The 17,124-nt window shown below is 43.6% G+C and overlaps 1 protein-coding gene across 1 annotated transcript; it reads left to right on the forward strand.

The window, feature by feature from the left end:
• Positions 1-297: 297 nt before the first annotated feature.
• On the forward strand, positions 298-3,722 carry LOC109777583 (potassium transporter 19-like). Its single transcript, XM_020336198.3, has 8 exons — positions 298-417; positions 776-998; positions 1,155-1,403; positions 1,493-1,543; positions 1,720-1,980; positions 2,060-2,112; positions 2,194-2,308; positions 2,406-3,722. The coding sequence occupies exons 1-8, from the start codon at positions 316-318 to the stop codon at positions 3,554-3,556; spliced, it is 2,205 nt and encodes a 734-aa protein (XP_020191787.1). The 5' UTR covers positions 298-315; the 3' UTR covers positions 3,557-3,722.
• The last annotated feature ends 13,402 nt before the right edge of the window (positions 3,723-17,124 follow it).

The raw sequence follows: 17,124 nt of genomic DNA on the forward strand, positions 1-17,124 counted from the left end.
ACAGTTCTATTTATCGTACGCGTCCGTTCGGTTGTTCCTACGAAATCACCCTTGCGATTTCCGGTTGTCTAGCGCTCTGACCTTTGACGACCCAACGAATCCTCCTTCCTGGATTCGTTCATACTCTCGTAAAGTCTCCTGGATTCGTACAAGATCAGTCTAATTAATTATTAGACTGATCTTGTACATATCATGCAAGATCAGTTTAATTAAAATTCGTTCATGCTCTCGTAAAGTCTTCAAGATTCACTCCTTCGCTTCCTTGTTTCAGCAGAGAGCTTCGCAGGTTGTGCTGCTTGAAGGCGAGACGAGATCATGTCGGTGGAAGCCGCCGAGGGCGCGGAGACGATGGCGCGCCGCGACTCGCTCTACAGGGACGCGGAGAAGGTCTCCGGCGACAGGCGCCACGGCTCCGGGGTCAGCAACCAAATCATCCATTACCTTACTTAGACTGGTCATAGTGGGGAGTAACTTATACTAATGTCATGCATATGACACTAGTCTAAGTTACTATCTTCATAGTGCAAAGTAACATAGTAGTAGTGTCATAGAGGACTTCATTAATTAGCTTGTAGACTCATCTTGTCTTGAAAAGCGCTATGTTATAATAACATATTATGTTACCACTTCTCATTAACTGCATGCCACATAAGCAAAAATTTCTCGAAGTGCGCTATGTTACTTGCTAAGTCACTCCCACTATAACTAGCCTTAACCTGTGCCACGGCCGATGTTAATTCTCAAGTATGGTGGGCGCATGGATGCATGCATGCAGGTAAGCTGGAGGCAGACGGTGCTGCTGGCGTTCCAGAGCATCGGCGTGGTGTACGGCGACCTCGGGACGTCGCCGCTCTACACCTACTCGGGCACCTTCCCGAACGGCATCCGGCACCCGGACGACCTCCTCGGCGTCCTCTCCCTCATCCTCTACACCCTCATCCTCCTGCCCCTGCTCAAGTACGTCTTCATCGTCCTCTATGCCAACGACAACGGCGACGGTCAGTACCTACCTTCTATTTATATGTAAACTTATTGTGTTTTCCCCTTTTTTCTGAGCTCTCTTGTGTTTGTTCATGGACATTAACTCATGCTGGCGTTTGTGTTTGTATTTGTTTGTTCATGGACATTATATTAACTGGGAATGGTGCATGTAGGGGGCACGTTCGCGCTCTATTCGCTCATCTCGCGGTACGCCAAGACCAGGATGATCCCCAACCAACAGGCCGAGGACGCGTCCGTGTCCAACTACAGCATCCAGGAGCCCAGCTCGCAGACCAGGAGGGCGCAGTGGGTGAAGCAGAGGCTCGACTCCAGCAAGGCCGCCAAGATCGCCCTCTTCACAATTACCATCCTCGGCACCTCCATGGTCATGGGCGACGGCACCCTCACACCGGCAATCTCTGGTACGTACGTACATTACCAAGTTTATTATATATATTTAATTGATGAAGACTAATTAATCTGATGATGCTTGATGGCTGTGTTGTTGCAGTGCTCTCTGCGGTGAGCGGGATCAGGGAGAAGGCGCCCGACTTGACCCAATGTACGCACGCATGTTTTCTTGTACTCCCTCCGTAAACTAATATAAAAGCGTTTAGATCATATAGTGATCTAAACGCTCTTATATTAGTTTACAGAGGGAGTAATTGTCAAGAGATTTTAGCATGTCCTCTAGCTTGTTGTACCCAGCAAATTGAATGTGGTTTCTTGTAAAAACAGCGCAAGTGGTGTGGATCTCAGTTGCCATCCTCTTCCTGCTCTTCTCGGTGCAGCGCTTCGGCACGGACAAGGTTGGCTACTCCTTCGCGCCCATCATCTCGGTGTGGTTCGTCCTCATCGCCAGCATCGGGGTGTACAACCTCGCCGCCCACGACGCCACCGTGCTCAGGGCCCTCAACCCCATGTACATTGTGGACTACTTCCGAAGGAACGGCAAGGAGGCGTGGCTCTCTCTCGGGGGCGTCGTCCTCTGCACCACAGGTACATAATTGAACTTCAGTCTGTCAGATGCCTTTCTTTCTCTCTACTGATGATCAAATTCGCTATCTACGTCCTGCAGGCACGGAGGCCATGTTTGCTGACCTTGGTCATTTCAACATCAGGGCCATTCAGGTTCGCCACTACCATATTCATCTGTAGTACACTAGTTCAGAGCAGGGACTGAATTTTTCTTCATTTTCGGGGCTGCTGCAGCTGAGCTTCAGCTTCATCATCTTCCCCTCCGTGGCGCTGTGCTACATGGGTCAGGCATCCTACCTACACAAATTCCCACAAGACGTCGCCGACACATTCTACAAATCTATCCCAGGTAGTAGGAAACCACTGTTTTTTACAGCTACAAGAAAAATCATTTTGTCATGATGGTGCAAAACTGAAAAAGAAACGTGTAAACCATTTAATTTCAGCGGCGATGTTCTGGCCGACGTTCATCGTGGCCATCTTGGCGGCCATCATCGCCAGCCAGGCCATGCTGTCCGGCGCGTTCGCCATCCTGTCCAAAGCCCTCTCCCTCGGCTGCTTCCCGAGGGTGGAGGTGGTGCACACCTCCAAGAAGTACGCCGGGCAGGTGTACATCCCGGAGGTGAACTTCCTCATCGGCGCCGCCAGCATCATCGTCACGCTCGCCTTCCAGACCACCACCAACATCGGCAACGCCTACGGGATATGCGTCGTGATGGTCTTCTCCATCACGACCCACCTCATGACGGTGGTGATGCTGCTTGTGTGGAAGAAGAACATCGCTTTCATCGCCGCCTTCTACGTCATCTTCGGGGCCACCGAGCTGCTCTACCTGTCCTCCATCCTCTCCAAGTTCGCCGAGGGAGGGTACCTGCCCTTCTGCTTCTCGCTGGTGCTCATGGCGCTCATGGCCACCTGGCACTACGTCCACGTCAGCCGCTACTGGTACGAGCTCGACCACGTCGTGCCGGCGACCGAGCTCACAGCGCTCTTGGGTCACCCCGACGTGCGGCGGGTGCCCGGCGTGGGCTTGCTCTACTCGGAGCTCGTCCAGGGCATCCCTCCTGTGTTCCCACGCCTCGTCGACAAGATGCCGTCGGTGCACACCGTCTTCGTCTTCATGTCCATCAAGAACCTCCCCATCCCGCGGGTGGCCGCCCCCGAGCGCTTCATCTTCCGAAGGGTCGGCCTCGCCGAGCACCGCATGTTCCGCTGCGTGGCGCGCTACGGCTACACCGACCAGATCGAGGGCGCCAAGGATTTCTCCGCTTCTCTCCTTGACGGCCTCAAGCTGTTCATCTATGAGGAGGCCGCCTTCTCCTGCCAGCAAACCGACGACGACGGCGGCTGCGCCCTGCGGGCAGCGAAGGCGGCCGCGGAGGAGGAGCAGCGGTTCATCGACGCAGAGTTGGAACGCGGCGTGGTGTACCTGACGGGCGAGGCGGACGTGGTGGCTGCGCCGGGGTCATCGGTGATGAAGAGGATCGTGGTGAACTACGTGTACACCTTCCTGAGGAGGAACCTCAGCGAGAGCCACAAAGCGCTCGCCATTCCCAAGGACCAGCTGCTCAAGGTCGGGATAACCTATGAGATATAGATCGATGTTTCTTCTGCAGAACATGTTTGGTGATAACATAGTTTTAGCAAATGGATTAGTAGTGTAAACCTCTGAATTTTACATTGCCCAGATGATCTGTACACAATATGAGAGTAATGCTACATCTACAAAAGGTTACTTGAACCTAAGTAACCTTTTGTAGATGTATCATTACTCATGCTGTACAACACTTGGGGAAAAATCTTATAGATTGCCTACATGCTGATGTGGCATGAGCTATTTAGGAATCACTCACCATGGTAATACTAGGCTAGTAATAATGGGGAGTAATTTAGAGTAGTAACATGCACATATTACTAGTCTATATTACTACCTTCATAGTGGGTAGTAATTTTGTAGACTCATTTGCATTGAGAAACACTATCTGATGGTAACATATTATGTTACTCTATTTGCCTCTCTCTCCTCATTAATTACTTGACACAATCTTTTTTGCTTATGTGGCACATACGTTACTACCTATGTTACTCCCACTATGACCAGCCTAAGCCTCATGTCGCATACCCTATCGTTGAACTGTGTGCGATAAAATCGAATTGTATCGTGTGTTCAAAAGTGACACATGTGCGATCACTGATCCATCGCGCACAATTGAGAAAAGAGTCCCGTGTGCAATACCGCGCACATAGTTTGATTGAACAAATCGTGTGCGATAACTCGTGACAGCACACACGTTTCTTCATCACAAATTTATTTTGAGTGTACCATGTGTGAAGTGGCGCATACAGTTTCAAGCATAATGTGTGTACACGTCGCCGTCTTGTCTTCTCCCAAGCGCCGCCACTGCTTCCCGCTTGAACGCTGGCCTCCTTGCCTACCCGCCGCACACATGCTGCCAATGGTCACGCGTCGCATCCACCCTGCGCCAATGCCGAGTCAGTGCCCTCGTTCCAGTCCGCGTGCCTCGCTTCCCTGCACGATAAAGAAAACCTAATGGTTGGGTGCCCACACCACTAAAGCCCTCGGCGCCGCCAGCCTCCCCCCTCGGTGCCACATTGTTGAGAAATGCCTGAGCAACTACTAGTGGAGAGAAAGGGTGTTTCAGGGGTAGAAAATGTGATTACTTTGTAAATCTGTGCACCACCACCAGAATGGCGTTGTAACTAACAGACCTAGGCTGTGCTTCTATGAAATCCATTGTTACATCTAGCCATGGCTTTTAGGAATCGTCGAGATAATCCCGATTTCAAGCTTCAAATTGTTGGATGTCAGTGGCAAGGCAATCGATGCGCTCGTTCAAAGCATCATTTGCATCATTCATTGCGCATTGAAGGCCGAAGTGGTGTAATTCGGTGACGTAGCCATTTGCGTCTTATTGGTCATCAAAGACCGGAGATTGCCTGTCCATCACAAGACTCGAACAAATGTAAATGGTAAATGAGAAGATAATACCAAAGTTGCCTCTTCCCAAAGTTGACAATGTATCTCGTATCACTCAATGTTGTATGCGAAGATAGTTGAATTGGTACCGGATCTTGTCACTCACACCTACACGGTAAAGCTTATAAACTGGCTTGGTGAGGGTTATTGACATAAAATCATGGAATAGTTAGCCAAGATATTGAAAATACTGAAAAAGATTCACAAACTTGAAATGTGATTGATGTCTACTACACAACTTTATTCTTGTAGACTCAGTTGGACCTTCAAGCGGAAAGTTTTGTAGGACAACAACAAATTTCCCTCTAGTGGATGACTTGAGATTTATTAATCCGTGAGAGGTGTAGGATAAATATGGTCTCTCTCAAACGACCCTGCAATCAAATACAAGAAATCTCTTGTGTCCCCAACACACCCAATACAATTGTCAATTGTATAGGTGCACTAGTTCAGCAAAGAGATGTTGATACAAGTGTAATATGCATGGTAGATATAGGTTTTTGTAATCTTAAATAATAAAAACAATAAGGTAACAAGTAGCAAACAATAAGCAAAACGGTATATTAATGCTTAGAAACAAGGCCTACGGTTCATACTTTCACTAGTGCAATCTCTCAACAGTACTAACATAACCGAATCATATAATAATCCTTCAACGTACGATAAAGAATCACTCCGAAGTTCCTATCGGTGAAAGTAGGATGAAAACGTGTATCAACCTTTATGCCTAGATTACCCTAATGTCAGCACAGGAATCCGCAAGTTGAGCACCAAAATATATATCAGGTGATCTTAATATATTACCCCATTGTTACCACATGTATCCACAAGCAAGACATACATCAAGTGATCTCAAATCCAAAGTTTAAATCCAACATACGAAACTTCAAAGAGCAAGAATCTTCATCACAACAAAGATAGAGGGGAAGAACTTCATATGATCCAACTATATTAACAAAGCTCATGATAAATCAAGATCGTGTCAAATCAAGAACACGAGAGAGAGAGAGAGAGAGAGAGAGAGAGAGATCGAACACATAGCTACTAGTACATACCCCCACCCTCGAGGATGAACTACTCACATATCACCATGAGAACGGATGAGAAGTTGGTGGTGATGGTCGATACGTCTCCAACGTATCTATAATTTATGAAGTATTCATGCATATTTACAACAATTTTATATGGTTTTGGTGCACTTTTATATGATTTTCATGAACTAACCTATTAACCTAGTGCCCAGTGTTAGTTGCTGTTTTATGCATGTTTTTCGTTTTCTAGAAAATCCATACCAAATGGAGTCCAAATTCCACGAAAATTTACGGTGATTTTTTTATGGACAAGAAGAGACCCACGAAGCTTCGGAGATGGACCAGAAGGTGTCCACAGGGGCCACAAGCCTGGGTGGCATCCCCTAGGGTGTGCCACCTGAGATTGTGGGACCCTTGAGCACACCCCCCCCGAGGTGAATCCAACGCTGAAAAATCCTATAAATTGAGAAACCCACAGAAAGAAACCTAGAATTTTTACGTCGCCGCTGCAAGCCTCTGTACCGAAGCGATCTCATCTGGAGGTCTTTTTCGGCACCTTGCCGGAGGGGGGAATTCATCATCCGAGGGCCTCTTCATCATCCTCGCTGCTTCCATGACGAGTTGAGAGTAGTTCACCCCACTAGTAGGAAAAGGGGCTTTTACCCCGGTTCATAAGGGCCTTTAGTCCCGGTTCAGGAACCGGGACTAAAGGGTCGTTACTAATGCCCTAGCCCTTTAGTCCCGGTTCTTACACGAACCGGGACTAAAGGCCGTCCACGTGGCCGGTGCGGGGAGCCCAGGCAGGAGGGCCTTTGGTCCCGGTTGGTGCCACCAACCGGGACCAATAGGCATCCACGCGTCAGCACCTGGCAGGAGCTGAGGTTTTTGTTTTTTTTGAAAGGGGGGGGGGTTTGGGGGTTTTGGGGGGTTAATTTAGGTTGTTATTAGGTAGCTATTAGAGAGAAGTGTCCTCTCTTATATCTCCGTGCTTGGTTTACCAACGCTACGTACTGCTATGCCTAAACATGGCTTAGATTGAAGTGAAGGCAACATGTGGTGCATGTCGAAAGTAATACTAATCCGGACTTGATCAAGTTTGGATTGTACTACTTTCGACACGCACCACATGCATGTTGCCTTCACTTCAATCCAATCCATGTTCATTTCACCCGCTGATATATAATAACTCTTCATGCACGCATCATGCATCATCATATATAATAACAAGTCCTACTAATCATCATCATACAACTTCTACTCGTTATTAATAACAAGTCATACGATCATCATCCTCACAGTCATCGAACCAACCCTACTTAATTGTTCTTAGCACATGATCATCAGTATTAGGCAGGACCGAAATACCCTCTTTAAGGTAAAATATCATAAAACAATATAGACCCTGACTCTCCATTATGGAGAATGGAGATCATCCTGTCTCCAATTCTTGCGCCTCGCTTCCTTTTGCTTCCAAGAAGCTCCTTGCGACTGTCCATACATTTTTTCCATTCTTTGATTTGCATGTCTCCACTTCTTTTAGAAATCCGGTATGGACAGTTGAGATTCGTAGGATGACCTGGTTGTATATTCAAAACATCAAGCCTACCATTCTGATACATCAAATGAGGCACACAATCCTCTGGGATTATCTGTTGAAAAACATAGTAATAACTTCATAGTTAGCAATGATAATGCACTAGTTTTAGAACTATGCAAAATATGCACGGATGTCGTAATAGTAAGAAATCTTACCAGGGTATCTCCATAGTAGTTACCGTAGTTCAACACGTGCACTAGTGGCACATATGGAGGACCATAATGATGAGGAGTTTGATTGTAAATATTGTAATTCTCAATATCAGTACAAAATCCGACCAGATGAGTTTTCTCCTTATAAGTTAACTCAGAGCCATCGGTGTAGTAGGTTCTGTCTACCATGTTCCGCACATTGTTTGAACAATCAAAATAAGCTGTCAATGAAAATAAGCTGTCAACTATTTTGAAATGAACAATATAAATTAGCTAATAACTATGTTTGAGAAACTCACATAGCGGTAGAATTGGAGGCGTATCAACAAGGACCCAAATGTCCATATTGTCTTGCTCGATGTCAGGATCACCAAGATCCATGGTGACAAGCATATCCTCATCAAAACCATACATCTTGCAAAATGCTTCCCAATTTTTGCAACCAAAATGGGTTACGCTCTCAGAATTATACAGCTTTACTTCAAAATCTATATCATGATGGGTCCTTAGGTGAATTTTCTTTGTTTCCATACTTTCATGGTCTTCAAAACCCATGCTCTCCAAGACGTAGCGTCTTGCATGGCATGGGATAAGCTAGCCGAATTGTAAAAGATGAAAAGTACACGTTGAAATAGTTGAAGTCGTGCTTAATTACGAAAAAATAACACTTGTCGTCGTTGCGTACCGTTTCAACATCGAACATCTCCTCCAGCTTAATACTGAAGCGCCGATCTTCGTCCAGGTGAGGCCTGTCGCACTGACCTCGGTCGTCGTGGGACCAGTCGCACTCCCCCGGGAGACTTTCGTCGTCCGAGTACGACATTTCCTATGTTCATATATAATTCAAATATTAAACATCTACAATTAAATATATGTACTAAAAAACCTAAGTTAGATCATTATTATTCATCACGGGTTGACTATCGGTTTGTCGAGTCTTTTCTTGAAAACTCTCAGCTCACGTGGTGTATACATTCGACCGTTGGTGATGGTCGCTCCTCCCTTTGTCCCCGTGTGCATTACACCAAAATGTCTAGCTAGCACACGGGAACAAAGGAGAAGCGACCCCCACGACAACAGTCGGGATTCTTCGTCCTCTCATATATATATGGTGGAACTCTCCCTCACTGATTCCTCTCTGACATTTGCGACCGTCGGTGATGGTAGCTCCTCCTTTCGTTCTCGAGTGCATTACACCAAATTGTCTAGCACACGGGAACGAAGGAGAAGCTACCCCCACGACAACAGTCGGGATTCTTCGTCCTCTCATATATGGTGGAGACTCGACAGACTTACAGTCAACCCGAAATATCGTTTAATTATCTTTCTAAAAGAGGATTTGGCTGGTCTCACCTCGATGTCGGTGGGGGCGGTGACGGGGACGACGGCGGGGATGATGGAGGGCCGGGGGGGGGGGGGGCTCCTAGATTTCTGCGAAAACAAAAACCCTATAAGCTATCAACTAATCATAGTGCTCTCCAATTTTAGCATTCAAAGTAGGATCGGAGTAGTTTTCCACTTTGAGCATTCAATAAGCAAAATCAAATCACAAAATAAAGTAGTATTCAAATTAGGATGCATTCAATTATAAGCAAAACTACATCATCTCCATGCGTCCGTACATCGCCGAATATTATCACTAATACACCTCGAATACTATCATACATATAGCATCGCTAGTACAGCTAGAACAGTAGTGCCCGACGGGTATCGGCACGGGCGGTGGACACCCAAAGGGACGGAACCATCACAGGATCATAGCTCCAGTGAGATCCCTGAAGAACCTGCCAGGTATTGTCGAACCTGCCCTCCAACGCAACCATGTAGCGACGGACGTGCTGGTCCTCCTCGCTGACACGGTGACGTACCACCTCCGCGGTGTCCGGAAGCCTCGGCACCGTCACTGGCCCACGCGAGCGCCACCAAACAAGGATCGGGTCAACGAGGGGCTGGTTCCTCACCAACCTACGCCCACCGGAAGGTAGCACCTCCCAAAACCAGCCCGGCGGAGCCCAGTCCCGGACATGGCCCCTCTGATCAAGGCGGCCTCCTCCGCCGAGTCGACGACGAGGATGCGGTATAGGCATCGTCGACGTCGATGCGGGAATAATTGCTTTAACTAAAAAAACAAACTAGTTCTATTAATTTCCTTACTATAAATAGAATAAAGTAGTACTTACTACAAATAAACTAGCTAGTTTAACTAGTTCTATTATTTTTCTAACTAATTCTATTAAACACTTTCTAAGTAGTACTTACTAAAAATTATCGGGGAGGGGGGGTACATATATCGACAACGACATACCCGATAAAAAATAAGAAGAGGAAGAAGACGAAAAAAAGAGGAGAAGAAGAAAGGAATAGAGGAGGAGATCGAAGAAAAAAAAAGAAAAAAAGAGGAGAAGAAGAAGAAATAGAGGAGAAGAAGAAGAAATAGAATAATATATATTATTCTATTTCTTCTTCTTCTCCTCTATTCCTTCTTCTTCTACTCTTTTTTTCTTCTTTTTCATCTTCTTATTTACTTCTCCTCTACTTCCTCTCCTCTTCTTCTTATTCTTCTTCTTCTTCTCCTTCTTCCTCTTCTTATTTTCCATTTTTCTCTCCTTCTTTTTCTTCTAAATATGAACATACATAAATGACTTCTAAATATGAAAAATCTAAACTACACATCTAAATTAATACATCTAAATTACAACAACTAAATTAAATACACATCTATCTACACATCCAAATTAATACAACTAAATTACAAATCTAAATTAAACTACGTACAGTACTATAGCTAGCTAGGGGGCGCGGCGGCGGCGGCCATTACAGGGAGGAGGAGGAGGGGATCGGGGCGGCGCTCACAGGGTGGCGGAGGGCGACGGCGACCGCGGCGGGCCGGGGGCGGAGGGCGGCGACGGTGACGTACGGGGCGACGGCTCGGGGGTGCGCGGCGGAGGCCGACGGCGACGGCGGCGGGGGGCGGAGGACGACGGCGACGGGCGATGGCGTGGGCTCGGGGGCACGGGCGATGGCGACGACGGCGGGGCAGCCTGGCGGCGTAGATCGAGCTCGCGGCGTCGTCGGGCGGGGGGACACTGGCGATGGAAATCAGAAAATTTCCAAAGTGCTACTTATATAGCAAAGGCTTTGGTCCCGGTTGGTGGCTCCAACCGGAACCAATACCCACCCTTTGGTCCTGGTTGGTGCCACCAACCGGGACTAAAGGCCTCTTTTCACCAACGCAAAGGGCGGGAAGCAGAGGGCTTTGGTCCCGGTTGGTGGCACCAACCGGGACCAAAGGGGAGCATTGGTTCCGGTTGGAGCCACCAACCGGGACTAATGTGCTGGCGCCGTGCGGTGGGAAGTTTAGTCCCACCTCGCTAGCTGAGAGAGCTCAGCACCTGTTTATAAGCTGCGTTGCAGCTCAGGTGCTGAGCTCCTCTCTAATATGCAGGCATTATACATGCCTACCTTTGTCACTGCCATGTTGGGCCTATTGGGCCTGCGGGCCTGCATCCTGGCCCATGTGCAGATGGGTTTCTAGTCGTATGCAGGCCGTGTGGCCCATTAGGCGGCATTTTTTTTATTTTTCCAGTATTTTTTTGTTTTTTGACTTATTTATTTTCTTTTGATTTTTGCTTTATTTTTTTATTCTTTTTGCTTTTAGCTCAGAATAATTATAAACTTTCTGTTACTCCATTAGTTTCCAAATTTGAATAGTTTAAATTTCATCCGGAAACTCGTCTGTTACAAAGGGATTTCATTTTTTAAACCTTATTTGAACTCCTCACTTTTTGTGTGTTCAAAATGCACCATTCAAAGCCACATCATCATTTTTCAATCCTTTCTGACTTCATTTGTTATTTTTCATGCATTTACTAATTATTTTGAGCTATAAGACCCTAAAATTGAAAAGCATTTCAAATGAACTCTGAAAAGGTTGAAAGTTGGCATGATATCATCATTTCATCCACATAGCATGTGCAAGAAAGTTGAGAGGGTTACGGCAAAAACTGGATGCACTTCGTGTACAAAACGGACAATCTCTTTCAAAGTATCAGGATTTCATCCGGAAACTCGTCTGTTACAAATGGATTTCATTTTTTAAAACTTATTTGAACTCCTAACTATTTGTGTGTTCAAAATGCACCATTCAAAGCCACATCATCATTTCTCAATCCTTTCTGACTTCATTTGTTATTTTTCATGCATTTACTAATTATTTTGAGCTATAAGACCCTAAAATTGAAAAGCATTTCAAATGAACTCTGAAAAGGTTGAAAGTTGGCATGATATCATCATTTCATCCACATAGCATGTGCAAGAAAGTTGAGATGGTTACGGCAAAAACTGGATGCACTTCGTGTACAAAACGGACAATCTCTTTCAAAGTATCAGGATTTCATCCGGAAACTCGTCTGTTACAAAGGGATTTCATTTTTAAACCTTATTGAACTCCTGACTTTTTGTGTGTTCAAAATGCACCATTCAAAGCCACATCATCATTTTTCAATCCTTTGTGACTTCATTTGTTATTTTTCATGCATTCACGAATTATTTTGAGCTATAAGACCCTAAAATTGAAAAGCATTTCAAATGAACTCTGAAAAGGTTGAAAGTTGGCATGATATCATCATTTCATCCACATAGCATGTGCAAGAAAGTTGAGAGGGTTACGGCAAAAACTGGATGCACTTCGTGTACAAAACGGACAATCTCTTTCAAAGTATCAGGATTTCATCTGGAAACTCGTCTGTTACAAAGGGATTTCATTTTTTAAACCTTATTTGAACTCCTGACTTTTTGTGTGTTCAAAATGCACCATTCAAAGCCACATCATCATTTTTCAATCCTTTCTGACTTCATTTGTTATTTTTCATGCATTTACTAATTATTTTGAGCTATAAGACCCTAAAATTGAAAATCATTTCAAATGAACTCTGAAAAGGTTGAAAGTTGGCATGATATCATCATTTCATCCACATAGCATGTGCAAGAAAGTTGAGAGGGTTACGGCAAAAACTGGATGCACTTCTTGTACAAAACGGACAATCTCTTTCAAAGTATCAGGATTTCATCCGGAAACTCGTCTGTTACAAAGGGATTTCATTTTTTAAACCTTATTTGAACTCCTGACTTTTTGTGTGTTCAAAATGCACCATTCAAAGCCACATCATCATTTTTCAATCCTTTCTGACTTCATTTGTTATTTTTCATGCATTTACTAATTATTTTGAGCTATAAGACCCTAAAATTGAAAAGCATTTCAAATGAACTCTGAAAAGGTTGAAAGTTGGCATGATATCATCATTTCATCCACATAGCATGTGCAACAAAGTTGAGAGGGTTACGGCAAAAACTAGATGTACTTCGTGTACAAAACGGACAATCTCTTTCAAAGTATCAGGATATCATCCGGAAACTCGTCTGTTACAAAGGGATTTCATTTTTAAACCTTATTTGAACTCCTGACTTTTTGTGTGTTCAAAATGCACCATTCAAAGCCACATCATCATTTTTCAATCCTTTCTGACTTCATTTGTTATTTTTCATGCATTTACTAATTATTTTGAGCTATAAGACCCTAAAATTGAAAAGCATTTCAAATGAACTCTGAAAAGGTTGAAAGTTGGCATGATATCATCATTTCATCCACATAGCATGTGCAAGAAAGTTGAGAGGGTTACGGCAAAAACTGGATGCACTTCGTGTACAAAACGGACAATCTCTTTCAAAGTATCAGGATTTCATCCGGAAACTCGTCTGTTACAAAGGGATTTCATTTTTTAAAACTTATTTGAACTCCTGACTTTTTGTGTGTTCAAAATGCACCATTCAAAGCCACATCATCATTTTTCAATCCTTTGTGACTTCATTTGTTATTTCTCATGCATTTACTAATTATTTTGAGCTATAAGACCCTAAAATTGAAAAGCATTTCAAATGAACTCTGAAAAGGTTGAAAGTTGGCATGATATCATCATTTCATCCACATAGCATGTGCAAGAAAGTTGAGAGGGTTACGGCAAAAACTGGATGCACTTCGTGTACAAAACGGACAATCTCTTTCAAAGTATCAGGATTTCATCCGGAAACTCGTCTGTTACAAAGGGATTTATTTTTTAAAAGTTATTTGAACTCCTGACTTTTTGTGTGTTCAAAATGCACCATTCAAAGCCACATCATCATTTTTCAATCCTTTCTGACTTCATTTGTTATTTTTCATGCATTTACTAATTATTTTGAGCTATAAGACCCTAAAATTGAAAAGCATTTCAAATGTACTCTGAAAAGGTTTTCTTTCTACTTACAACAAAAAACTTATTTCTTTTATTTCTAATTACTTATGTCTTTTACTTTAATTATTTTATTTTTATTTATTTTACTGCTGCTATTTTTATTTATTTTACTTGCTGCTATTTTTACTTAATTAATTAAGGTTTATTTATTGTAGTTACTATAGTTTATTTTATTTTATTTTTTAAGGTTTATTTAGTTTTATTTAGTTTTATTAAGGTTTATTTATTTTATAAATATAAAAAATGAACATAGATGCACTTATAGAGAAAATTCAACCTAAATTCATACTAAATTTCTATGAAATTTACTATGAATTTAAGTCAAATTTCCTGTATAAGGGCATCTATTTTCACTTTAATAGAAGCTCAACAAGGCATAGAGGGACGGGCTTATAAACTGGTGTGAGCGCCCTTCGGTTGGCGAGGTGGGACTAAACACTGGCCGCAACTAGGACCAGCCCTTTAGTCCCGGTTTGTGGTATGAACCGGGACTAAAGGGTGGTGGGCCAGGAGCGTGGCCCATTGGTCCCGGTTTGTACCACCAACCGGGACCAAAGGGTCCATACGAACCGGGACCAATGCCCACGAGGCCCCGGCCGGCCCCCTGGGCTCACGAACCGGGACCAATGCTCACATTAGTCCCGGTTCGTGACTGAACCGGGGCTAATGTGAAAACTGCCCTGTGACCTAAGCCCTGTTTTCTACTAGTGCCCCCGGGGCTGAGGGTATGTACTACTGGCTATGTGTTTGATCTCTCTCTCTCTCTCTCTCTCTCTCTCTCTCTCTCTCTCTCGTGTTCTTGATTTGACACAACCTTGATGTACCATGAGCTTTTTTAATATAGTGGAATAATATGGTGTTCTTCCCTCTCTATCTTTGTTTAGATGAATTGAGTCTTGCCCTTTGGGGTTTCATTATTATCGGATTGAATATTTTGGATTTGAGATCACTTGGTGTATGTCTTGCATGTGGATACCTGTGGTGACAACAGGGTATTCTATCGAGTCACTTGATGTATGTTTTGGTAGTCAACTTGCGGATTCCTGAGGTGACATTGGAGTAATCTAGGCACATATGTTGATATATGTTTTCATCCTACTTTCTCCAATAGAAACTTTGGAGTAATTTTTGAAGTTCTTTGTGTTGGATTGAATATTATGAATCTGAATTTCTTGATGCATATCCAATAATTAAGTCTTGGATACTTGTGGTGACATTGGAGTATCTAGGTGACATTAGAGTTGATTGATGTGTATTATATGGTGTTATTGTAGTACGATCTCTGGGGATGTTTGTGACACTTATAGGGATGGCTCAATAGATTGATCAGAAAGATTGCGTTGAGGTGGTTTGCTACCTACATCAATTTCATCTTATGTTCACCACTATTGATAAGAAATTTGGAGTGATTCTTTGTCGCACGTTGAGGGATTGTTATATGATTCAGTTATGTTAGCACTGTTGAGAGATTGCAATAGTGAAAGTATGAACCCTATGCCTTATTTCTAAGCATTGATATACCGGTTTGCTCGTTGTTTCTACTTGTTACCTTGCTATTTTTATTTAGTCAGGTTATAAAAGCCTATTTCTGCCATCCATATTACACTTGTATCACAATCTCTTCGCCGAACTAGTGCACCTGTATAACTGACAACTGTATTGGGTGTGTTGGGCACACAAGAGATTTCTTATATTTGATTGCAGGGTTGTTTGAGAGAGACCATATTTATCCTACACCTCCCACGTATTGATAAATCTTTGGTCATCCACTTGAGGAAAATTTGCTGCTGTCCTAAAAAATTCTGCGCTTGGAGGCCAAACAGAGTCTACAAGAAAAAAAAATTGTTGCATAGTAGACATCAATGGCAATGGAGGAGATGTCCCCGGCGGCGTCCCGGCGCCATCGGTGGAGAGGGGGAAGTGGCCCCCTCCTCCTTCTTCTTCCTTGGCCCTACGAGGAGAGAGGGATCTCTTCCCTAGATTGTATCTCTCTGTTGTCTTCTGTTTCTCATGTCTGGTTTTGAAGCTCTTCACCGTTTCTTATATTCCCGGAGATCCATAACTCCGATTGGGCTAGAATTTGTACACGATTTTCTCCAAAAATTAGCTTTCTTGTAGCGAAAGAAGGGCTCCAACCGACCTAAGTGATGCCCACAAGGCACCCCAGCGCGCCCAGGGGGTAGGGCACACCGGCCTACCTTGTGGGGCCCTCGAGCACCGTTTTACGTTGATCACATATATTCCATCAAATATCTCCATAAATTTTTATCGCATTTGGACTTCGTAATACATAGTGAAAATTGTAGTGAAGGTCCTTCCCATCTAAAAATATGTATTATCTATAATGATACTGATGATTTGAGTATCCATAAACTTCCCATCTAACAGTATCATTACGACGTAATCCCTAAAAAATCTCCGTAAATTATTATCGCGTTTGGACTTCGTAATTCTGAATAGGCGAGTGAATTATTGGAAATAATATATAGTGATGTATGCGGTCCGATGATCACACCAGGGCACGGTGGATATCTATACTTTGTAAAGTTCACTTATGATTTGAGTAGATATGGCTATATTTACTTAATGAAACATAAGTATGAGACATTTGAAAAGTTCAAAGAACTTTATAACGAAGTTAAGAATCATCATGGTGAAGGAAATATGCCCTAGAGGCAATAATAAAATTGTTATTTATATTTCCTTATATCATGATAAATGTTTATTATTCATGCTAGAATTGTATTAACCGGAAACTTAGTATATGTGTGAATACATAGACAAACAGAGAGTGTCCCTAGTATGCCTCTACTTGACTAGCTCGTTAATCAAAGATGGTTAAGTTTCCTAACCATAGACATGTGTTGTCATTTGATGAACGTGATCACATCATTAGAGAATGATGTGATGGACAAGACCCATCTGTTAGCTTAGCATTATGATCGTTTTGTTTTATTGCTATTGCTTTCTTCATGACTTATACATGTTCCTCTGACTATGAGATTATGCAACTCCCGAATACCGGAGGAACACTTAGTGTGCTATCAAAAATCACAACGTAACTGGGTGATTATAAAGATGCTCTATAGGTGTCTCC

Source organism: Aegilops tauschii, chromosome 6 (genome assembly GCF_002575655.3).
Source record: "Aegilops tauschii subsp. strangulata cultivar AL8/78 chromosome 6, Aet v6.0, whole genome shotgun sequence".
In the NCBI taxonomy this organism is placed as follows: domain Eukaryota; kingdom Viridiplantae; phylum Streptophyta; class Magnoliopsida; order Poales; family Poaceae; genus Aegilops; species Aegilops tauschii.